The following is a 26,440-nucleotide window of genomic DNA, read 5'->3' on the forward strand; positions in this document are numbered from 1 at the left end:
TAAAATCACAGATAATCTCTTAATTTCATAATACAGGGGTGGGGAACATGTGGCCTTCTAAGTCCTCAGCCTTTTGACTGAGTCCAAATTTTACAGGACAAATCCTTTTATTAAGGGGACTTGTTATGTGAAGTTTGATTCAGTCCAAGGGCCACACTTGAGGATCTAAGGGGCACATGTAGCCTTGAAGTTTCAGGTTCCCCACCCCTGACATAATATAATAGCTTTTACTTGATGTTACTCTTCTTGATCTTTCCATAGCATTTGACAGTGTTCACCTCCATTCCCTCCAGGACATTAGATCATCTCTGATTCTACAAATTGGAGCAATCATTCTCAAGCCCTTTTGTTTCTGGATCACCCATATCCTGCATCCTATGAATGTGTCTATCCATCCTAGATCCTTTTCACTTGTCTCTCTATGATGTCGTTATTTTCTCACTACCTCTCATTGAGGCAATTGTCATTTCTATGATTCCCAAATCTACAAATCTAACATGAATTTCTCTCTTAAGTTCCAGGCCTACATTACCAACTGCCTCCTGGAGGCATTCCAGACTCAACAGGTTAACAGTGGAACTCATTATCTTACCTTCCTATATCTATCCCTCTTCCCAACTTCCCTATTCGTGGAAGATAGAACCTACCAGCAAACTAATATCACAAATTTGGTGTCATCTTCAATTCTTGATTGTTCTTCATTTGTTATAATCAATAGATTAACTATTATCTTGCTGATTCTTCCCCTATGAATGTCATATCTTTGTCCTCTTTACTCATGTGGCCACCACTTATCTCTTCAGGCCTTGATCTCTTTTAATCTGGACCATTGGGTAAGCCTTCTAATTGCTCCAGTGTCTCCCCTCTCCAGTTCATCCTCTACTCAGCAAGTGGATCAACAAAGATCTTCCTAAAGTATGATTCTTACCATGTCACTCTACTAATTCAGTATATTCTGATGGATTGCTATTATCTCAAGGATCAAATTAAAGATCTTTTTTGGCATTTAAAGTCTTCATAACTTGCCTCCTTCCAACGTTTTCACTCTTTTTACAGCTTACTCTCCTCCATGTATTCTATGGCCCAGTGACACAGGCTTCTTTTTTGTTCCTCACACAAAACACTCCATCTCTTGATTTCATGCATTTTTCATTGGCTATCTCTTATCCTGAATATTCACCTCCTGTCTATTTTGGTTTCCTTCAAGTCTCTGGTAAAATTAAACCTTCAGCAAGAAGCTGTTCCTGTCTAATGCTAATGCCTTTCCTTCTATAACTTGTTTATAATAGTTGTTTTCCTGTTATCTCCTCATTAAATGTGAACTCCTTGAATTTAAGAACTAGTTCATTTTTTTCTTTCTTAGTTACCCCAACACTTAGCTTAGCTCCTGGTCCATAGTAGTTAAATCAAATCAAGCCAATTAGTATTTATTAAGTACCTACTTTTGACTGAATTCTATGCAAAATGCTACAGACATTACAAAAGGCATAGATTAATAATCTCTTCTTTCAAGGAGTTCACATACTAATGGTAATGAGCATCCATATGAGAGTGGTAGCAGTATCAGAGGAAAGAAGGTGACATGTAAGAGAGTTATCACAGAAGTAGAAATGACAAGTCTTCACTAATTAAATATAAGGGAGGTGAACAGTGAGGAGAAGTGAGGAGTCATAGGTTGCACATCTGCATAACTGGACGGATAGTGGTATCCTTGACATTAATGAGAAGTTTGGAAAAGAGCAGGGATTGGGGTGAAAGTTTATGATTCAGTTTTGGTAGAGAGAGATTCAGGATAGACAGTTATACATGAGAGTCACTGTATAGGGATCATAATTGAAACTAAGGGAGAAGATGAGAATATCTAGTGAAATAATACTGAGAAAGAAGATAAGAGTGCCTAGGGCAAAGCTTTGGAGAATTCCCATCATTAGTAATGGTGATGTGGGTGAAGATCCAATGAAAGGAACTAAGGAGTAGTGAGACAGGTAAGAAGACAAAAAGGAGAGAGCAGTGTCAAGAAAAACCTAGAGAAAAGAGTAGATGGAGGAGAAGAGGCTGATTGATAGTATAAAAGATTTCAGGGAAGTCAAGGAGGATGAAGATTGGAAAAAAAAACTATTAGATTTGGCAATAAATATTAGTATGTGATTAATAGATTCTGGTTAAATTGATTTGGCACAATAGATATTTCTAAAGTATAATTAGGACCTTGGGCAAGAAGTTTCAATGGCTCCCAATTTCTTTTAAGACAAAATGCAAACATCTTTGAGACCGAAGACCCTTTACAATTTGTTCCAACATATCTCTCCATATTGACTACCCATCACTTCCACTTATGTATTATTGGACCTTGCAGTCAAACTGGTGGTCTACATGCTATTCTCCTATATTACCTTCTGTTTCCTCCTGTGCCTTTTTGTAAACTATCCCTCATACCTAGAATACTTTTCCTCTTAATTCCTTTTGTACTCAATTTGCATTCCTCTTCTCATACAAGACCATTTTTAATCCACTTTCGTGTCAGTATCCCCCCATTACTCCCCAAATTACTTTGAATTGTTATTTATTTTGTATTTCTTTATTTTTATAGAAGTTGTTTTCCTGAAGTAAACTTTAAGCTCCTTGAGGGCAGGTACTGTTTCTTTCTTTGTGTGTGTGAAGGAGGGAGGGGATACATTGAGGAGTCTTTTTAATCCCAGTATCTGGCACCATTTCTCCCAATGCTTGCTGAATTGAATTGAATAAATGTTTAGTAAACACCTACTATGTACCTGGCCCTGTGTTAAGTGCTGAGGATTTTCCTTGCCCTCAAGGAGCTTTCAATCAAATTGAATTAAATAAGTAAAAAGAGAAAAGATCATAAATTGATAGACCAAAGATTTCAAGTAGGGTTGAGGTGTACAAGTCACTGAAATCAGCTTTCTCGCTTATAAACGAAGACAGTAATGCACAGAAAGTTGAATGACTTGGCACTGAGTGACAGAGTTAGGATTCAAGAATTCTGAAACATGAATCAGCGTGTCAGACAAAGAAAACAAGACAACTAATGACATAGAGCTGAACAGAAACCACAGAGAATGCTGGAAAACTGAGAATGAAAAAAGAATACCTTAGTCCAAAAGGTCTTAAAACAGAAAGATATTTAGGACAGCCTAAGAAGCTCTTCTTTAATGTATTTTTTTTCTGTTATGGACACTAACTTTAAAAAAGTACAAGGGATATTTTAATAAACATTTTCTAGCACAAATTAGTAATAAAAGTGGCAGCCTCTCACCTAATCCCATTTTAAGCATTGGAAAGTCACACTCACATGAAGATTTAGAATTGATGATGATGTGGGACACCCAAATGTTTAATGCCAGTTAAACTTCAAAATATTAATTTATGATTCCACCAGCAAGTCTATTCAAATAGTGTTGTTTTGATGACAATAGTCATTTTTAAATGTCATGATATTTAGGGGTGGGGGGAATAGCTTTGAATTTATAATATAATTTTGTTTCTTCTTATGCATTTACATAAAACAAATTATCAGGGTTGTTAGTGAACAAATAAAACAGAAATGCTCTGGGAAAAAAATCTAAGTTCATTCTTATGACTCTGAGGGTTACTGCTTTCTTTACAATTTGAGTTAACCTTTTAGAAGCAAAACTTTTTTTCTCCATTTTGAAAAAATTCTTGAATGAAACAGGGCACTGAAATGCTCTCATTTCTTTCCAAAAGGGAAAATGTTATTCATTTTAAAACCAGCTGACTGACCAACCAACAAACAAACAAAACAGAACCATAGAATGCCAGAATATGAAAGAACCTTGAGAAATCATTCAGTCCAAACACCTCATTGTATAGTTAAGGTCACCAATGCCCCCAAAAGGGAAGTGAATTATGTTTCCATGCTTTGAAAGACATTTTTGGTAACTTCATTAATAATAATAACCCCCCAAAAGTGCAACCATGTTGTGATGGGGTTGGGGTTAATGTGTGGCAATAGAAATTTGGGAGAAACAGAGACACATGAAAAGAATTTCAGGAGTATGAAACCATTACACTGGCTGTGAAGACCATTCAGGAACCCTGAATCAAAGGTCAACTTGATCACTGAGTGGGGTAGTCCCCTGGTCAATGTGATGCAACTGTCCCTATGCTATGTGCCAAAGACACAGGCAGAATGGCACAAATTGGCAGGATGAGGGTCCACAAAGCTGTAAGGGTAATCAACTTGGTGCTCACAAAAATGCAATGAGTTCTGAGACATTATATTATGTTACCATGAGAATTAAGATTAACTACAAAAAAATAACAAATGCCAATACCTTAACTACTAGAAGTGCTTCAGTGCAGATGGTATTGACTATCAGTGCAGGCAAATGATGACTGCTCAGGAAAAGGGATAAAGACATGAACATTTTAATTTTGTTCACGTAATACATAACTCTATATAATAACCTCATGATTAGTACTATATAATAACAAAGTTGGAAACATATCTTAGTGGTTATAGGCTAGGGCTTCATACTGCTTTTCGTCAATTCAACCTTCAGCATCAATTTAGACAATTGCAGACCCAAAACAATCATAAGAAAATCTTTATTCTAAACCTAGATTAAAAGACATAGGAGATGAAATTGAGGAATTACTTGGAGAAAATTTGAAGAAGGCAAGATTTTCAAAAACATGGTACAGTGAACTGGGACGGAGGAAGACCTGAGTCAAATCTAATCTCAGACACTTCCCAGTCTGTGAAGGTTTAGGTAAATTACTTAATTTCCACAAAAAGTGGTGGGGCTAGATAAGATCCATGATGATTGGTTCAAATGTTACACAGTGTAGCATGAATCTCTAGTAAAGTATTTTACTGGCTTCCTCTCAGATGTAAGACTTATCTCTTTCTTAACAGAGTACAACATAATGGCTACCTAGAGAGTTTACAATAATAAGCTTTCCATATGTATGCAAATATATTCTTGTGTACTTTTAAAAAAGTACCCTCATACTATATCACAAAAAACAATAAATGCTTCTAAGAAGAAATATATTAACTAAAGGTGTGTGAAAATGTCTCACGGTTGTAAACATGACTCATTGCTTCAAAAATTATTGACTAAGTTGCCTAAGAGGGCGGCAACATTGCCTTTATTGATGGCTGCAAAGCTTTTGAAAGTTTCACTTTCATGGCTTTTCCATGTACTGGGGGTATATAAAATAAAACCAATTATAAGGAGAAAATCAGAGTATTTAATGTTCCCTTTAAAATGACTATTTAAATCAATGCCAACACAAACATATCAAGAGCAATTGTTCTTAAATGTGCTATTTTTTCAGGGAAATTCTTTAATCCTATTATGATTTTGCCTATCCTTAAATTCATTACCATGTTTCCTAAATAATATTAAGTATGACTTCCATGCTAAAGGAGGAGTCAAACCATAGTAATTTATTTATCACTTTATGTACATAGGTTGTATTAATTTATATAGCTCTGCCCACAAAAAAAATAAGCAAAACTTATCAAAAGGCTCTTTTCTTTAGTGGAAATCTTTTTTGAAGGATATCATTACTTCATTTTGATTCAGTAAATATGAAGTTCTTAATGTATACCAAAATATGATTTAAAAAAATGTTTTGAGCTTGAATTCAGAAATCAATTGAATCAATGTTACACTTCAAAATAATAAGATCTACTCCAAGCAAGACAGGGAGAACATTTAACTATCAAGGGGAAAGCTGGGTGTCAACTAAGTGGTATAGTAGGTAAAGTTCCAGGCCTCAAGACAGGAAGAATCCGTCCTCAATACAAATCTTACCTCAGACACTTCCTAGGTGTATGAACCTGGGCAGGTCATTTAACCCTTCTTGACTCACTTTCTCATCTGTAAAATGAGCTAGAGAAGGAACTGGCTAACCACTCCAATATATTTGCCAAAAAAAAAAAAAAAAAGCCAATGGGGTCAAGAAACAGTTGGACACAACTGAAGTGACTGAACAAAAACAAAAACAAAATATATTAATAGACTTACTGGTATCCTGAAATAGAATCAAAATGGGCAGAATATATTTATAAGTAATTAATACCTATCCGATGTAAGACAAAATGTTGACTGTTGAAACAGTAAAGTGGATCATAAGAGATCTAGAAAGGCTCCTAACAAAACCCTCTACAGCATTAACAAGATTCAGACCCTAATAACCATGGCAACTAAGTTTAGACTTTTTTGCTAAAAGGGAGGAGGAAAATCTATAGACATTCTCAGAAAAATAGATGTGCCTGCAATACATATACACATATATGTATTTGTGTCAATGTATACATACACATATATACATGTGTATATGCACATATAAACATACACACATACATACACATGACAAAAACTTGCAAAATAGTTTTGGAACCACCAGCTATCATTTTGGGGAAGAATACTTATGCATTATTGAATAAATCAAACAATTTATAGTGATTTACCTCTATGTGTAACCTATTAAATAGCTTCAAGAATGGAATCAAAACACATTCCAACGGATATATCCACATACAACCAAAATTGAATTTTAAAAGTCTTAAATAAATGGCCAATAATAGCAATATGTTCATAGAAATGGAGGGGCTTTTAAAGGCAAATCGTGGTTAAGTTATTGTCACTAGAAATTAGGAAAAGAATAATCCTTAAGGACTTCAGCTTTGAAATGAAAATGATAGACTTAGACTAACACATGACAGAAAACTACAAAAATTTAGCAACTATTAAATTCCTAGTAAGACAGTATTTGGTTACCATTATTCATCAAAAGTTTGCTGTCTTTCATGCACTAATGAATGATAAACCACACTACAAATACAAATCTCAAAATATTCTAGACAACTCAACCCACAAAATATGCTGGAATTAGAGGATTATGACAGACAGAACTTTTGCTTACCTTTTCCTGATATGACATTTCCATAAAAATTTAAGAACATTATTTTAAATAGATTTTGCTATACCAAATGCTCATAATCTCAAAGATATGGTAAAAATAAAAAAAATAATAAAAAGCTTTAATTTTCAAAAGCCTAGCCTAAGAAATCAAAATAATATGGGAATAGAAAGAAGTACATATCTTCTCCATCATAACGGACTCTTTCATGGGGAAAAAAATCACTATTTATAATTGAATAAAATCATTAGGACATAAACTCACATAGGTTTACAAAGGTTATCAATTATATTGAAATAGCCTTAGTGAAGATTCAAACTAGGACAAAAGTTTATGTCTTAATGATTTTATTAAACTATAAATAGCAATTATTTTGTTTCACTGTGAAAGAGTCTACAGAACAATAAATATAAGAAAAAACTAATAGTATAGTGGTTTATCTCAGGGCAATTGCTCTCCAACCTCCACTGAAAAAAATAATAATAAAATACTACAAATAACAAAAATATGAAACCATAGTTTAAAGATTAGAAATCAATTCTACATACTTCATCTTCTTTGATCTTTACACTGTCATCATCATCATCATCATTAATTTCATTTTACAGAAGAGGGAATTGAAGCTCATTAAATCATGACTTTCCCATGATGATAAATCTTTCCCATACATGATAAATTTCAGAGACAAAATTCAAACTGTATTATTTTCTGTCTCTAATTCCAATACTCTGTCAACCAGTTGTCATAAACTAGTATGTTTAGTAAAGTTTAAGAACTCCTTGATTTCATAGTTCTATCTTAATTGACATTAATAATTATAAAGTAATAAGAATGATAATCTATACTTTTATAAAATAATAGTATTTTATTTTGAGGGGTAGAACAAAGAAGTGGGAAAATCAGCATTGTCTATGCCAGAAATTATTCATTGTCTAAACATACATATTGTAGTCCAGGAGATGACAAATGTATAATCTTATCTTTCTGGTTTTAAGAGTTAGTAACTGTGTTGACTGTGTTTCAATATAATTGATTCCCTTTGTAGTCCTAGATATTTTAAGTATTTGAAAACATTATTCTTAGAAGGTATCCATAAGCTTCACCCAACTTCTAAAGAAGTTCTTCACACACACACACACACACACACACACACACACACACGTGCGTGCGCTCGCCCCCGCATTTAAGAGCACCAGCCTTAGGGAATAGTAAGTCTCATCCCCACATTTTACAGATATGGAAACTGAAGCAGAGAGGTTAAGTGATTTGTACATGGTCACACACATCTATTAAACATCTGTAGGACTACTTCTTCATTCATTCAATGTTTCTTTCTTTTTATCCCTTTAAGGAACAGCCAGATTCTAGAATACATTAATTCTCTTTCTTTTCCTCATGACCTAACATACACATACACACACACACAAACACACATACATACATACATACACACACACTAAAATATTGCTTTGTATAATGTGCTGAATAGCAAGACAATATGAAAAAATATTTAAATGCATTGTCTAATAAAGAGATCATTGAGTTTTGCATGCACCAACCCATCCTCAAAAAAGTTGGCTATTTGAGAAAAAAAAATTCATCAAGCACAAAAACTGTATTTTGGCTTCTCAAATTATCTGTCCCTAGTCTGTAGAGAGTCACTCTCTAACAGATTTTAGGTGGCCATGTACATTGAATTTCCAAAAGCAATTATAGAGTCAAAGAAACCTTTTATAAATAATTTTGCCACTATACAAAAAAATACACCAGGGAATTTTCCAGAATTATGTGTAAGTAGTACAGAATTTGGACCTTTTTGCTACTATAATTCATATCTTATCACTAGTCTAAAGATAGTAATATAGTGTAATCAGTAGAGTCAAATATAAAATTTGTTTCTAAACCAGTTCAGCTTCTCACTTGCTTAGATAAGTAATTTAACACAACTAAGCTTTATTTTCATCATTTATAAAATAAAAACTTGTTGATATCTAAGATACCTTTAAAAGTTAAGGATTTCTTCTATGATAATACATTTACAATACCATGAATTTCCTTTGCAAAGAGCTGCAGCAGGGCTTTCAACAAAGAATTTGCCTTGATATTATTCTCAGAGTTCTCCATCCTTAATGTAACCCCCTCCCCCATTTAGAACAAGGAAGGGGGGGTTGATTTACATTGTATTACTTATAGTAACCTGGGTGAAAAACATGGTAAGCAATGGATTCTCTGCCATTTTTTTCTGAAACTTTCAGACACCTTGATAGAAAATGAATTCTAAACAGTCATTTTTGTTTTTCTTTTCCACTTTAGAAATGTATTGGGACCCTTCTTTAGACACAGTAATGCTAAGAAAGAACTCTGAATGATTCATTTGGATTTTCTAAATTTTTGTTCAGATTTTTGTCTACATGAAATTATCCACCTGAATGAACAAAGGAAATACTTACCTGTGGCAATTTCCAGGAGTGGAGCCATGATGGAGTAGAAAAGCATCTACAAAATTCTTCCAAAATTCCCCTTCAAACAACTTTTAAATAAAACTCAAATTGAATTCTAGAGTGGCAGAGATGACAAAAGGTCAGAGTGACATATTCTTCCAGTCCAAGACAACACAAGATGTTGGAAAGAGAGATTCATAACGTGGACTTTTGTCTAAAGTCCACATGGAAGAAAAACTAGTACTGTGACTAAGTGGTGGAGACAGAAACCGCAGGAGTTTTGGGAACTCCCAAGCCAGAGAGAGTAAGGGGATGGAAATGATTGGAAAGAGCTAATCCTGTGCTAAGCACTAGAAACAATGCAGTTTGATAAATCCATTGGCTATATTCACTTCTGAATCACAGTTCAAAGGTAGAGAGGAACATTTTTGGTCAAAAGGGAGTGGAAACTCTGAGGAGCAATAACTCTTCTGTCTCCAAGGGACCAGGAACAATGAGGGATACTATCAATTGCCATCCCAAGGGATCAGGGACCTTTCTTGGGTTAGTACCAGAGTACAGAACAAGAGAGCATTGACTAATGTATAATGTGAAAGTATTTACAGATCCTATACTTGACTATAAGCCGCCATGGGGGGAGGAAGGGGGACAAAATGTGAAATTCAAGGAATTGTGGAATTGAATCCTGTAAACTAAAAGGAAACAAACAAATTAATAAAGAAAAAGAACAAGAGAGCATTGACCACACCTCTTTGCAGATCATAATACCTTCAAGGCACTAAAAACTTCCAAACCACTAGATCTAACTTTGAAAACAATAAGGTATAAAATCTGAAGCCTAAGATAAATCAGTACTTCTTCTTCATGCCAAAAATAGAACCCAAGAATAAGATAAACTTCCAAATCAAGAAATACAAAGGAAAAAATGAGCAAACAAACAAAAAGGATATGATGATAAAAATTAAAGACAATAACTCAGAAGGCAATGAACCAAAAAAAAAAAAAACTAGATGAAAAACCAAAAAGAAAAAAAGAATGTGATCTAGACAATAGTCAACAAGAATTCCTTGACAAGGTGAGGAAATATTTCCAAAATCCAATGAGTAATTGAGGAAAAATTTTGTAAAGAAATAAATGCAAAGGAAAAAATTAGGAAAAGATAATTAGCAACTTCTTTTTTAAAAAGCACAAAAAATACTAAAGAAAATACCTTAAAAACATAATTGACCAAAGGAAAAAAGTACAAAAGTTCAGTGAAGAAAATAATTCCTTAAAAATTTGAATTGCATAAGATTAAGATAATGATTCCATGAGATATCAAAAAACAATCAAACAAAGGAAATAATGAAAAAATTGAGGAAAATCTTAAATATCTGAGGAAAACAACTGACCTAGAAAATAGATCAAGGAGAGATAATTGAAGAATTATTGGATTACCTAAAAGATGATTTAAAAAAAAGATCTTAGTCATCATATTTCAAGAAATTATCAAGGAAAGCTACATAATAACATCCCATAAAGGAAGATAGCATATGTATCTTCTAAGAACTTTTATTAGAGAAAATAGAAGGATTCTAAATAAAAAGAGTGTATGGGAGTAAGTTAATTTAAAAAAAGATATATGAAAAAGAAGGATTCACTTGGAGAAGGCAGAAAAGAAAGGAAAATGGAGAAAATTATCTCACTTAGAGGAAGCATACAAGAAAGAGTTTTATAGTAGAGAAGAAAATGGTGGGGGAGGTAGGCAGTGCTTGACTGTCACTCATATCTAAATTGATTCAAAAAGGGGGAAATGTGTGTGTGTATTATATTGATGAGAGAACACTTACTAGAGAAAAAGAGGGCATATAAAAGCAACAAGTAGTCAGAAGCAAAACAGAATTTAGAGGAGAAACAAGATGAAAAAAATAGAAAGAATTGGACAAACAGAAGAAAAGAGATGGAGAGACATACACAAGAAGTAATCATAGCTGTGAATCTGAAAGGGATGAATTCACCCCCAAAAATGGAAGCAGATAGTGAATGTATTAGAAACCAGATTCCAAAATATGTTGTTTACAAGAAACAAATTTCAAACACACACACACACACACACACACACACACACACACACACTTAAAGTAAGGGGCTAGAACAGAATCCATTATACTTCAAATGAAGTAAGAAAAAAGGTGGGGCTAATGATGATGATCTCAGACAAAGCAAAAGCAAAAATAGACCTATTAGAAGTAATCTACATATTGCTAAAAAGGTAACATAAACAATGAAGTAATATCAGCACTAAGCATATATGCACTGAATGGCATAGCATCCACATTCTTAGAGAAATTATTAAATTATTGGAAGAAATACACAATAAAAGTATTCTAGAGGGGGATCTCAACTTTCCCTTCTCATAGCTGGTAAATCTAACCAGAAAATATATAAGAAGTCAAGGAGATGACTAGAAGCTTAGAAAAGTTAGACATGATAGACCTCTGAGAAAACTAAATGGCAATAGAAAGAAGTATACTTTTTTGTCATCTATAGATGACAACTTCACAAAAATTGCCCATGTATTATGGCAGGAAAGCAGAAATATATAATACATACATTTCAGATTATAATGCAATAATAAAAATTGCATTGAATAAATTGTCATGGAAGTACAGGCTAAAAATTAATTGGAAACTAAATCATCTAATCCTAAAGAATGAGTGGATCAAAGAAAGAATTGTATGAAAATCAGCAATTTCATTAAAGATGATAAAAATATACCAATATTTGGGGAAAGCTGCTAAATTAGTACTTAGAGAAAAATTCTAAATATTTACATAAATAAAATAGAGAAAGGGGGTGGCCAGGTAGCACAGTGAGTAAGAGCACCAGCTCCAGTGTCAGCATGACCTGGAGATCAAATCCTGGGCTCAGACACTTAGCACCCACCCAGAAACACCTTGAGCAAGTGACTTAACCCAGATTGCTTCAAAAATAAATAAATAAATACAATAGAGAAAGAGCACATCAATGAATCAAGCATGCAAGTATTTTTAAAAATAGAAAACTGACACATTGAAAGCTACTAATTAAATAACAAAATGGAAAATTTGAAAATCAAAAAAGAGATTAATAAATAGAAAATAAAAAATTAATAAAAAATGAAACATGCCTCTAATGAAGATGAAATTAAGGCAATTATTAGGAATTATTTTGCCCAGTTATATGACAGTAAAACTAACAATCCAAGTGAAATGGATAAATATTTACAAAAATATAAATGGCCTAGATTAAAAGAACAATATAGTTAAATAAGCCTATTTTAGAAGAGAAAATTGAATAAATCATAAATGAACTCCCTCTGAAAAAGTCCCCAATATCTGATGGATTCAAAGGTGAATTCTAACAAAAATTAAAAAGAAACAATTAGTACTGATATTAAAAAACTGTTTGGGTAAAAAAAAAGATGAAAGAGTCCACCAAATTCCTTTTATGATACAAATGTGGTTTTGATACATAAACCAGGGAGAGCCAAAACAGAAAAAGAAAACTAAAGATCAGTTTCCTTAAAGAATAACAATGTTAAAATTTTAAATAAAGTACTAGCAAGGAAATTACAGCAATATACCACAAAGATTATTATATTTCTTGTTATATTTCATTATAACCAAGTGAATTTATACCCAGAATACAGGGCTGATTCACTATTAGAAAAACAATTAGTATAATTCACCATATCAATAAAAATACAACAAATAATCACATGTTAAATAAATAAGTGCTGAGAAAGCCTTTGATAAAATACAATATTCATTCCTATCAAAAACAATGGAAAGCAAAGGAATCAATGGAGTTTTTCTTAAAATGATAAGCAGTATATATCTAAAACCCAGAGCAGACATTTTTTTGTGATGAGAATAAACTTGAAACTTCTAGTAACTAGAAACTAGAGAGGTTTCTTGTAAAATCAGGGGAAAGCAAGGGTGTTTATCTTTACTATTATCCAATTTCATATGAGAAATGCTAGCTCTAACAATAAGAAAAGAAAAAGAAATGGAAGGAATAAAAATAGGTAATAAAGAAACAAAATAATCACTTTTTACAGATCATATGATAGTATAAAGAGAGAACCCTAGAGAATCATCTAAAAAGCTAGTCAATAACAATTCAGAACAAAATTGTAATCAGGAAAAAAAGGCTGCTATTGGCTAAGAAATAGAATGGGAGATCAGTGAAATAGATTAGCTATATAATATACAATGGTAAATAACAATAGTAAATCATTCTGATTGCATGAAATTAAAAGATTTTTGCAAAAACACAATTAATGAAGCCAAAATTAGAATGAAAAGAGGAAAATGGGGGAAATGTTTGCAACAAGTTTGTTTGAAAAACATCTCCCTTCTCAAATATATAGGGAACTGAGACAAGTTTATAAAAATACAAACTATTCTTCAATTGGTAAATGATCAAAAGATATGAAAAGGCAGTTTTAAAAAGAAAAAGATTAAAGCCATCAATAGACTTAAAAATGCTGCAAATCACCACTGGTTAGAGAAAAGTCAATTAAAGCACCTCTGACATATCACCTCACACATATCAAATTCACTATTTTGATAGAAAAAATAAAACTATAAAATCTGCAGGGGATGGAAAATTTGTGATGTTAATTATTGGCAGAGTTTTAAACTAGCCCAATCATTCTGGGTCCAAGGGACTATAAAACTGTGAGACCCTTTGATTCAGCAATATATTTTTTAGGTCTGTATCCCAGAAAGATAAAAGAAGATTAAGAAAGGACTTATTTGTGCAAAAATATTTATAGCATCTCTTTTTGTGGTGGCAAAGAATTGGATATCAAGGGAATGACCATCAATTGGGGAATGCCTAAACAAGTATTAGTATATGCTTGTGAAGGAATAGCACTGTGCTATAAGAAATGAGGAGCAAGACGGTTTCAGAAAGACCTGGGAAGAATTCTGTTAAGTCACAGAAAGTGAAGTTAGCAGAACCAGAAGAATGTTGTGCACAGTAACAGCTATATTGTAATGATGATCAACTGTGAAGGATTTGCCTACTCTGAACAAGACAATGATACACACCATTTTCAAAGGACTCAGAATGAAAAATATATCCACCTCCAAAGAGAGAACTAATGAACTCTGAATAAAGATTGAAGCATATTTTAAAATTTTTAGAAATTTTCATTATTTTGTTTTGTTTGTGTTTTCTTTTGCAATGTGGCTAATATGGAAATGTTTGATATAACCTCATATGTATAATCAAAATCAAAGTACTTGTCTCCTCAAGGAGTGGGAAAGAATGTAAGAGGAGAGAATTTGGAACTCAAAAGTTAAAGGAATGACTTTAAAAATTACATGTAATTGGGACATATTTAATTAAATAAATAAAAATAATTTTTAAAAAGATTTGATTATCCAGATATTTCAAACAGCTAAATGAAAACAAAAGGTTATTTTTATGACTGTGAACCAAAAGTCTGGACTTTGGCTATAATTTGCTATATTTACATGTAACCTCATTTTCACATTTTTCTCAATTTAACTTTCTGATAAATACCCCCCCCATTCTATATCAGTCCCTGTTGACTTCCGTTAGGCTCTGAAGATTCACTATATTGAACACCACTTGTTTCTTTTTATCCTCTGTAGTTGATGTGCATGGCCCTGTTCAAAGGAAACATCTAAAGCCTAAAAATATCTTTACATGCTCCTTGGGGAACCTAAAATCTGATATTAAGATCAGGAGAGTAAAATATTTTTAAGAAAAGGAAAATGAAGACTTGTGAGGTTTTTCCCCTCTGAACTATAGAAGTTTGACTTCAATGGAATGAAAACTTCAGGGTTAGGTGTTTTGCTCCCTTCTAACCACTGCTTCAATATAGTACAAGTACCAGAGGGCATTACTCTTGTTATCTCTTGCTGTAGGATTCATAAAAATAGAAAAAATGAACCATTACCAAAACAATCTCATCCTCCACTGGCACTCTTGTGACCGAGGGCAGCGCTGTCTTGGGTACCTTCTGCATTCCTCTCTGGTTCTGAAGGTTGGTAAAATAATTGACAGCTGCAAACTCAATAAGGGCAGAGAAGACAAAGGCAAAACACACTGCTATGAACCAATCCATGGCAGTCGCATAGGACACCTTTGGCAAAGAATGCCTAGCACTGATACTTAAAGTGGTCATGGTTAAAACAGTGGTAATTCCTAAAAAGAAAAAGAAAAAAAAATGTCTGATTTTAGAACTGAGGATTTAATAATGAGATCCAATGAGACAATGGTAATGAAAAGCATGAAGTGCTGAATTAATGAAAAAGGATTAGCAATTATAATGGTGCTTTTAAATGGTATGAAGGTTGGCTACAAATATCAAGAAAGTGATGGTTATTGATTAAATTGACATTGAATCATTATAGAAATTTAAGGACATTTGTGTCTTCCTTGAATCATTCATTCCTGAAACTTCCTGTGCTTTCTAATCTATCTTTTAGGAACTGCATAGAAGTACATAGAGGTGGAAATACTCCTATTTCGTAGGATGAGATGGTTACTAACACCCCCCAAATTCTTAGTTTCATTGGTCTAAAACGGTCTTGAAAATAATCAGTTATTTATTCATGATAAAGTTGGCTTTATACTAACTTAATTCAAGCTACATTAATCCCTTTTCCTAACAATGTAAGAGACTGTTAGGAAATAAGGAAGACAATATTGATAAAAATAATAGCAATAATGAATATTTAAAAATTTTTAAAGTGCTTTAAAAATGTCATATTATTAATCCTCACAACAATCATAGAAGGTACGTGCAATTATTCTTTCCATTTTACAGATGAGGAAACTGAAACAGAGATTGAGTTATTTAGGGTTACAAAGTTGCCAAGTGTCTGGGGCTAGATTTAAACTAAGATTTTCCTGATTTCTGTTTTGAATCTCTATCTGTACCACCTAGCTTCAGTGCACTTAATAAACATAATAATAACAGGAATCCTAACAACATATATATATAGCACTTTTAGCTTTGCAAAATGTTCTACATGCATTTGATCCTGGAGACAATCATGTGAGTATTATTATCTCCATGTTGTAGATTAGAAAACTGAAGCTGAGAAAAGATCATTGATTTGGTCATAACCACATAACTACTAAGGGTTTAGAGCAAAATTTTAAAACTGTACTTCCTGACACCTGGTCAAGTCATTTATCATCTATAGTAAATAAGTAAACAAGAAGATAGATAAATGATTGAAAAACAAATAATTGAATTAATAAAGAAAAAAATCTCAGTACTTAATTCGATCATATATCAACATTATATTGTATATGCTTTATTAAAAAAATTTCCAATTGGGAAACATAGTACTACTCATGCATGAACTCAGGAATAAGTTATATCACTCCCTATTTTTGAATGTTAATTATCACTACTATTTTTCAAAGATTATTTGGGGGAAATCTCTATAAATTGCAGATGAAGTCCATTTCATTTTCTGACTAACTCAGGTGTATCTAGATGGTATGGCTGATAATTTCATTCCCATTTTCTTCAACAAGTAATCATCATGTACCATTATATATTCAACACTACCTTAGGCACTGAGGGCATTAAAAAAATATTCATCATATGTCACCAGGACCTTCCCTCAAGGAGTTTTCAAGATGCTCATACAGAAATAAGCTTCATAATAACTTTTGTTATGTTATACATCTGTTTTTAATCGTTTTTAGGAAATAATATCAAACTACTCCTGGGCACAGACTGATTTTCTTTTGCACTGGGGAAGTCCCATCTATAAATTTTTATCAGAGTATGAATTTTCTTTAATTTTAGGGTTAGGTTTAGGGGAGAGTGCTATTATGTCTCATTCTAAATCATATAAGCATTTAATCTTACTGTGAATTTTAATGTTACTTATAACTAAAGATCATATAAATAGAATCCCATAGTCTTAAGTCATAGATTCCCTGGGCTTTGCTTTACTCATCTATAAAACAAAGGGCTTCATAACCCTTGAGGTCTATCAATTTGTAATCTGTGACTTGGTTAAAGAGGAACAGGATAATATCTCATTTTTACTCTAGAATGTTCAAACTGTCAGTGACCTTGGGAGATATGTCTGCCCAGCTTCTCATTTCTACAGATGACAAAACTAAGTTCCAGGAAGAATAAACAACTTGTCCAAAGTCACCCAGGCTGGGAGTAGAAGCCCTAGGATCCAAACCTAGTTCTTCTAAAACCCAGGACAATGCTCTTGCACAAAAATGTTATCATTTAAAATATTATTCTATTATTATATTTGGTTCTGTCAGTGAAAATTCTTAATTGTGTAAAATTTTAATGGTTCTTTTTACCACCTTGAGTCTAGAATCAGGTTAGACTGAAATGATTCTGGCACCAGTATTGGCAAACTTGTACCTAAAGTGTTAACTACTTTTGTGCTTTAAGGGTCTATCATCCAATTCAATTCCATATTGTGTTTTATTTATTTATTTAATAGAAGGAAAATACCATCTAACTACTGATAAGGCAAATGATATGATAACTGTGTATTGTATTAAATCAAACTGAATTGAATTTGTATAATTTTGGACTCATTTCTAATTAAGGCAGAATCTGCTTTTTTCTTAAATAAAATTAGGATGAGTTTTGGAAGGAGAAGGGTCATCTAGGAAAAAGAAGTTCAGAGAGGTGGGTGACTTGTTCATAAATGGGAAAAGGTAGGATTCAATCCCAGGTCATCAGATGTCTGTTATCTCTCCACTGCACCAAATTTTCAATTACATGACCTTGAGAAGTTTGAAGTTAACAACTGGTTATTTTATTTAATGGGTGAACATATAGTTCTTATTGCTTTAGTCAACTAATCAGAAAATACAGACAATGAAAAAATTGGGCAGTGTCAAACCTTTATGGTTCCTTATAATCTAAGAAACTCGGTGAGACAAAGTACTATGGTGGAAAGGACTCTTGTTTTGGTGACTGGGAACCTAAATTCAAACTATTCTGCCACTCTGTAACCTTGAACAAGTCTAAAGTTTTCCTGAATCTCTGTACTCTCATTTGTAAAGAGGTTTAGATGAGGTCATTTCCAAAGTCCCTTTCAGCTCTAAATACTGAGATCCTCAATTCCATATTGCATTTCCTTTATGTTGCTAGCAGTAACAATGACAACAAGATCATTGATAATATCCATTTTAAAAATATGTTCTTGACCATTGACTTAGTTGATCATCATGACAACCTGTAAATTAGGAAATTGAAGCATTATTATATGCATTTTAAAGATACAAAAGCTGAGGTCCAAATTAGAGAACTTAATACCCCCAAGTCAAATACCTAACTAAATTACAATGAATCAACTGCTCACCAGTTTTTGTGAATAAGGCTGAATGGGATAAGAAGATTATTTCTATTATCTTATGCAAACAGCATAATGTTGGCCAATGCACATGAATTGAAATAATAACATTAAAGTCCATATCATCCCATACAACCTTTGTCAACAGTCTAACGATTCAGCTTAACATTATTTAAGCAATGAAAAATAGCTAAAATCTTAGAGGGAAGAATATATTACTGCCTAGGGGTATGCTATGTAAGTTTATAATGATATATTGTATGCGATAAAAAAAATACCTTAAGTGAACCAATATATACACATCTATGTGTGGAATAAATTTCTCATTTGCTTGGTTATTGATAATCATGGATGACATATACCTGTATGCTGAGAAATTTATAATCACATAAGAAACAGCAGGGGCTCTGGGTTAGATTTCATCCTCAGACACTTAATTTAGATATGTAACCATGGCAAATTTTTTTACCTCTAAGAGTCTCAGTTTCCTCCTCTGCAAAATGAGACAATAATTATACTCACACAAATCACCCTCATAGGGTTTTAAGGAAAATATTATGCAAACCTTAAAACATTTTGCAAATGTCACTTAATTTTATTGTTGTTATTGCCCTTTTACCCAATATTATATTAAATAATTTTATACTACCACATCTGGTACTTTCTTTTAGAAGTAGCATGGCATAGCTGAGAAAACATTGGATTCAGAGTTGGAATTGGGTTCAAATTCCATCTTTGTAACTTTCTAGTTGTTTGGTATTAAGAAAGCCACTTCACCTCCCTACACATCAGTTTCCTCATCCACAAAAGACAGTGCAGTAGACTGAATAGAGTGCTGAACTTGGAGTCAGGAAAACCCAGGTTCAAATCCTACCTCTGATTCTTACTAGCTCTGGGCAAATTGTTTAACCTTTCTGAAAATCAGTTTCCCCTCCTGCAAAACCAGTATAGTATATTTTGTGGCTGATTCAGAAATTTAGTGTGAAACTTAAATTAAATAATTTATGTCAAGAATTCCATAAAATTTGTTGTATTATAGCACTACTTTCCAGATTCCCCCAGTTACCAGTGCCTTCTCTCCAATGATATGCTGTGTATTTATATTGAAAATGCTATATATAAATACATAAACACATGCACAATATATCCCCTCTTTTAATCGGAGTTCCTTTAGTGCAGGGACTATTTAATTTTTACTTGTGTAACCCCCATGCCAAGCACAGTGCCTGGAATACAGTAAGTATTTAATATAATTGGCTATTGTTGCTTTTTAAATTTTTTTTATTATTTTTTTCTTACCTTCTCTTTGCTGATTATATCCAATTTATCCTGCCTTTCTTGTTTGCAGCTAGTTGTTTTCAGTCTATCTCCTTTTTTACATTCTGAACTACTTGAGAGTAGGGACTGTCTTTTATCATTCTTTGTATCCTCAGCTCTTATCAGAATACCTGGCACATAGTAGGTGCTCAATAAATGCTTACTAACTGACTGAACTTGTAGGCTTACACTGAAAATTAAAATGTAAAAATTATGAAAGTGTCAGATGTCTATGAAAATAATTTGTAAAATATATATCTATGGGGAAATTAAATTATTATTTGACTTATTTTCATTTATTCACATTTTATATGCTTGTATTTTACATTTTTTATTATAGCTTTGGATTATTTATGGTAAACTCATTTTGCTCTTTCAGATGCAGTCAATGAATATAAACTATATAATGTCTACCTACAGAACTGGAGTTAAAGAATTGGGAGTTACAGAAAGGGGAGAAAGGAAGGATAAGTATCTCAGAACTATATTCCCCATATTTTTTTGTTTTTGTTTTGATTTTGGAAGGCAATTGGGGTTAAGTGTCTTGCCCAAGGTCACATGGTTAGTTTTTGTATTAAGTGTCTGAAGCTGGATTTGAACTCAGGTCCTCCTGACTGCAGGGCCAGTGCTCTATTCACTGCACAACCCAGCTGACCCCATATATTCCCAATATTTTGCTATGTTACTCCCTTGGTTGAGTGTCTTCTAAATTCCACATTCAGACCTATCTTATTTTCTATGTTTCATTTCTTCAGATCCAATTTGGAACACAAACTAGGACCCAGAAAGAACACCAGCCACTGTTCTTGGAAAAATAGTCCCTTAGATGATCAAAAACATAACTTGATTGAGAGTCATGGTGAGTGGTTAATCTCTGAGTAAGGACTCAGTTTTTCATTGGTAGATGGCAAAAAAGCAATTGCCATGAATACAGAAAAGATGTCAGGTGATGGATAAATGGCATGAAGGCAGACACAGTAAGGCATACCGAAAACAGTTCTAGCAGGCACAGACTCCTTATTTATCCAGAAAGACACCTGTGATAGAATGACTGTCATAATGCAGGGAGTGTATATCTGTATCATGAAATATCCCATCTTCCTTTGCAAGTGGAAATAAACTGTCATGATTACATATTCACCTGCAAGAAGACATGTATATCAGGGTTATTGTTGTTGACACCATACAAAAGAAGGAAACTTAAAGTAAATCAAACAGGATGTTAAATTAGAATGTGCTGGGAGAAAAAAAAGAAAAGGACAATAACAGGAAAAGCTCAATGTACAAAAAAGGGGGAAAGAGGAGGACCTGATCATTCAATAGATCAAAGAAGTACATCCATTTATTTTTGGATATTTTTGTCACATACTGACAAAAGCAGCATCCTTCAAGGTCAAGCCACACTGCATAGAGCTGCAAACCTAGTGGAGAAATCAATTTTTAGCAAATCTTTCAGGAACTTTCAGGAGGGCAAAGTGAGCTAAGGAATAATAAATAGTTAAAGTAATGTCAACAAGGTATACCACTGGAAAACTGAGGACTGTTTACCAGGTAAGGGTTGCCACCACATGGGTCAGATTCTTACCCGTATTGGACTTTATTATCTCACTAGACACAGTCTGTCCAATCAGATCATACTGTAGGAGACTTGAGGATTCTTGAGGAACTTCTACAGAATATAGAGGGCCCATTTTCCACGTATAGATGATCTCACTTTTGGGGTAAGCATCTGAATTTTAAGAACATATTAAGCAGAGCAATGAAATTTAGTATTTTCCCAGATCAACATAAAACATTTTTTGTTTCATTTTATGTAAGGAAGGAGATGCAATTGTAACAAACTGAGCTGTCATTGGCATTTTATCTGGGAAGCTAAAAAAGCATTTCTTAGAACCTGCATTACTATACACACGCAGAAGATGTGATGAATTAATTATGCTCCCTGAATCATACTGAGAATCACAAGTAGCTCCAAGTTGTTTGTGTATTTTATAGTGATACTCCTTTCCAGCTCCCTGGGAAACAGATTCAGTTACTCAAATAATAACTTATGTTGAATAAGTTATTTGCATATGTGAGGTTTTTCAGACTTACAGCTCCCAAACTTCAGTGGACAAGCATGCCCATCCATAGGAAAATTAACCAGTCTCATGGGGCAGTCAGCATTGATGGTAAGTCTAAAACACATTGAAAAAGAAAATACTATCATATGGTTATCTAGAAGGCCCTGAGGACTGAGGAAATATAACCGTTCAAAGTTCACCTCATTGTGTAGAGAATAGTTCCATTCTGCATGATACGGAAGAGTTTGTTTGGGGTTGTCATGTTGTGAGCTATAGACTTTTTTCCATTCCTAAAAAAAGTATCAGGTGTCCAGATCTTGCTGACCATCAAATTATTCAAACTTAGAATCTTAGATGGGCCCCTGAACTTCAGCCTCTCATCAGTCCATGTCTGACGGAAGAAAACATCCATCGTGTATTCCTGTGATAAGGCAAAACAGTCACTGAACTGGCTGCTAATTTGTTAAACACTTTTCACTCACTGCTTTCATATTGTCTTATTTATTTTAAGGGATAACTAGAAAATAGCCACTCTTTGAGGAAATAGCCTAATCAAAATGCTTTGTTCTTATTACATCATTATTCTTCTTATTTCTTGGAATATTTGTTATTATTATTTTTAACCCTGCTCACATGCAGAAAGAGTTATACATAACCTAAGACAAAAAACAATTCTCTTAACTAAACAACTTCTGTGTTTCTCACTGTCTCTCTGCCTCTCTTTCTCTTCCCCTCCATTTCTAAATCACCTCCATCTCCATCCCCACCCATATGTACAACTCTGTCCAGATTCACATCCATATCTACATATCCATTTTCTTCTCCATCTCCATCCCAATCTTCATACTTAACTTCATCTCCATCATTCTAATGAAGAATATGACTTAAAAATTATTTTCTGTTCTAGGGTTAGAATGTTCATCTAGTCTCAATACATTACATATCCTCAGATCAAAGTTTGGTTACATAGTTCTCAAAAAACATAATTAATTCCAATATTCCAATATCTAGTCAAGAAGTCTTTTACATATATAGTTAAAATGCATTATAACTAATTTATAGCTCATGAAAATTTGTTTTCAAAAATAATATGCTAGGTATTTTGAAAATACATAAATGAGTATAACAGGAAAATGGTTACCAAGAGAGATAATATTCTATTTTTTCCCCTGAGACTTCAGTTAATATACCTTTGCAAAGTTGGATTTAGGGGACAATATTTGCATCTGATTTCCCATCTCCCTTTTTTATCTCTGGCTTTTATTGCCAGCGTTTGTTTGTGTGGGTAGATAAAAATGTGACAAACAAGGTCTGAATCTATACAGTCAAGCTCTGGATCCCAGTGGTGAGATTCAACAGCATTGATTCACTTTTGGGAGAAAAAAAATCTCAGAGAAAAGTTCTAGACCCCCCCTCCGGCCACCCCTCCCCCACCCCTCTGCCAGTCAGTTCTTCAATAATAGTGCTGTGGAAATGTATAGCAATGGCCAAAATTAGTAAGGTTAAACAAATATGTGCCGAATTTTCATATCATTAAAAACCATTAAGGCTTTGGGTAATGCAAGCTCCCCATACTCCTTCAAGCAGGCAGTCCCAAAGTGGAAATCTCTCAGATCTCAGATTCCTGTCCTTCCCCTATCTCCAATGGTTGATAAATAGAAAAAGAAAGCAAAGGAAGACCGCAAAGGGACTTCTACTATAAAACCTAGCAATGCTGGGGCAATTTGAGGATGATTGTGTGTGATGTTTGATATTGTTTTAATGGATGGGTTAAAATGCTACTAGAACACCACAAAATATTTAGTTCTCCAGGGCTAGCTTAGAGTTTTGGTGCCATTTATTATAAATATGTCCCTCTAATACCTACTAGTCTATCCATAAAGTGAATGGTTGACTGCATCAAGCCTTCCTGAGTGGTTCCCTGTGCCATTCCATAAATTGTTCTGGGATAGACTTCAAAAGAGAGATAAACCACAAACCTTAAATCCTCCCTCAATCTCATTGCTATGCACTTGGATCCTAAGTATCCTTCACTCAACCTGGCAATCCCCACCTTTTCGCTTGGAAATAAAATTTTAACTGCCTTTGTTTGTTTGCTTTTTTGTTTCCTTCAACAAATTGTACATGCTTGGCCCCTAATGAAACTGTCTTGGAGATTAAATTCAACAATCTACTCTAAAAACTAGCCTGCCTTCCAAAATGATGGGAAATAATTTCAATCCAATTAATTCAGCTAACATCAATTAATGATTTTCTAAATGCTGAGCCTTCAGCATAAATAAGCAAATCCTGCATTATTGGTCTAGGACCATGGTTAGGTCAATTAGGTCATATTAGGTAAATCTTATGATTTCTGGTCTTCATTCCTACTACCTGAAGAAGAAATCCTTTAGCATGGGTTTTCCTGGAGCACTTATAGCTCCAAGTATACTTACCATCTCCACATCGGACACAGGACCAAAGCTTGTTACATAAATATCAGTTTTCACTTCAGTGACAGAACCTAAAATGAAGGAAAGAAGAATGGAGGGTTGCCCCCTTACACATTACCCATCTGAATAAGATTTAGGAAATTTACCAAGGGCCGCACAAAAAATCTAGCTACATCCTGCATTCAGTATGCCCCCCATTCCCTCAGTCTTTCCTTTTGTAGGAATCCCTAGCTCCATTCAGTTGTGAAAATTCACTTATGCCAGCCCAAACGAAAAGATTCAGTGTGAGCCTGACTCCTGGATTTGCCAAATTACTTTGCCCAGGCCGTATAAGATGAGGCTGAATAAACAAAAAATTGAAGAGTACTCATTAAAGTTCCCTTGCAAATAGTTTGATCATGGAAGGACAAGAAAGGAAGAAGGAGAAAGTTGCTTGAGAACAAAGAATGATCTTACTTCCAAATCCTGGTCGAAGCCTGTTGTCATAACCATCTAACAGTTTGTCCAATATCCTGCTGATATTCTTTGAGTAGAGGTTTCCTTCATACATAGGATCACCCAGGGCATTGTCCAGGCTGCAGATAAAGGGAACATTCTATGTGGCCCATTTCCCCCACTCATACCCCATTTCTTTATTTTATTTGGTCAGGAGCCCAGAACATAATTTTCTCCTTCTCCATTCCCCTGACCTAAGGAAAGAAAGGAATTGGGGTAGGGGAAGCACTTACCATACAATGATGTACAGACACTTCAGAAGGGAGGGCATCCTGCAGTGCAGCAGGGTCTTCCTTTCCCACCCTCCTCTACCAGTTTACTGAAGCAATGCTCCCAAGACCTTACATAGCTCTTATTCTCTTCAACCCAGTGAGTCAGTGGATGAAGAAGATGCTGGGGAAGTTTGAGGGGAGTGTACAAGGAGGCACCCTTCTTTTTTCTCCTTCTTTTTGGGGAGTTTGTCGTCTTAGACTTCTTCACCACCACTCAGGCTTGTCTGACTGACTCAGTTGGAAAATGAGGGTTTGAAAGGACAATGCATGGTGAGAGAGCAGTGACAATAATAGAATAAGGCATTAGAGGAGATTAAAAGGAAGAAATCCACTGCTAGTTTTGGCAAGGAATTAGCAGGGCCCCGTTAGGGAATCTGGAAAAGCAGTGGCATCTTGCTGATTGAGATTATGTTCAAAATGTGCTGAACATTTATTATTTTTATGGTTCACATATTCCTACTCAGCTCTTACCACATTAATTTTTTTTAAATAAATGGTCCTTCTTTTACGTATTCATTTTTATTTTTTGTTATGTTTATTAGTGATAGATCCTTTATATTTTAAAAAATGCTATAATTTTCTGCCTGTGAGTATGTAAAAATACAGATAAAGGACTGCTGAGTTTCGGTAGTGTTATGTTTTGGTTTGTAGTTTTTTTTTTTAATTGTTTGCTTTCTAAAACCGGGAATCCCTTCAATCCAAACCTGTTTACATCTCTATTTTATTTTATTTTCATTTATCAATTCCAAATTCTTTCCTGCCCCCTATTCAAACTATTGAGAAAGTAGGAAATATAATACTTTTATACATATGAAGTGATGCAAAGCATTCCCACATGTACCACCATTTTAGACAAACACCTTTTCCACCTGAGACTTAATGTGTCCCCACACAATATAGTTTTGTTTGTCAGACTTTTCTAAGAAATTTAAATAACCACAATGAAAAGGTCAATATAATCGAGGAATTACTTCAAGCAACAATCATTTTATGTCTTTGCCAATCATAGAGAGGCAGGCTAGATAGAACACCAACAGTGTAGAGTACAAGTTCATTTGCAAAATATTATGGAGTAGGAGGGTAGAAGATTATGAATGACAGTGCCTCCAAAGTCAAGAGAAAACAAAAAAAGAGATAAAGAATTTTGTG

General features: G+C 33.8%; 1 protein-coding gene across 1 annotated transcript in view; it reads right to left on the reverse strand.

The window, feature by feature from the left end:
* The window catches only part of GABRA6 (gamma-aminobutyric acid type A receptor subunit alpha6), a 41,939-nt gene extending 16,849 nt beyond the window's left edge, over window positions 1-25,090 (reverse strand). Inside the window, exons 1-7 of the mRNA XM_069102279.1 lie at window positions 24,981-25,090; window positions 24,528-24,595; window positions 22,293-22,513; window positions 22,124-22,206; window positions 21,615-21,758; window positions 21,018-21,170; window positions 15,313-15,560 (exon numbers count right to left, since the gene is read on the reverse strand). Of these exons, the coding sequence (XP_068958380.1) occupies window positions 15,313-15,560; window positions 21,018-21,170; window positions 21,615-21,758; window positions 22,124-22,206; window positions 22,293-22,513; window positions 24,528-24,595; window positions 24,981-25,074 (1,011 nt within the window). The 5' untranslated portion in view covers window positions 25,075-25,090. The remainder of the gene's footprint in view (window positions 1-15,312; window positions 15,561-21,017; window positions 21,171-21,614; window positions 21,759-22,123; window positions 22,207-22,292; window positions 22,514-24,527; window positions 24,596-24,980) is intronic.
* Between the last annotated feature and the right edge of the window lie 1,350 nt (window positions 25,091-26,440).

This window comes from Petaurus breviceps, unplaced genomic scaffold (assembly GCF_028583685.1).
Source record: "Petaurus breviceps papuanus isolate PSGF00001 unplaced genomic scaffold, PetGlider_PUasm1.0 551, whole genome shotgun sequence".
Classification (NCBI taxonomy): Eukaryota; Metazoa; Chordata; class Mammalia; order Diprotodontia; family Petauridae; genus Petaurus; species Petaurus breviceps.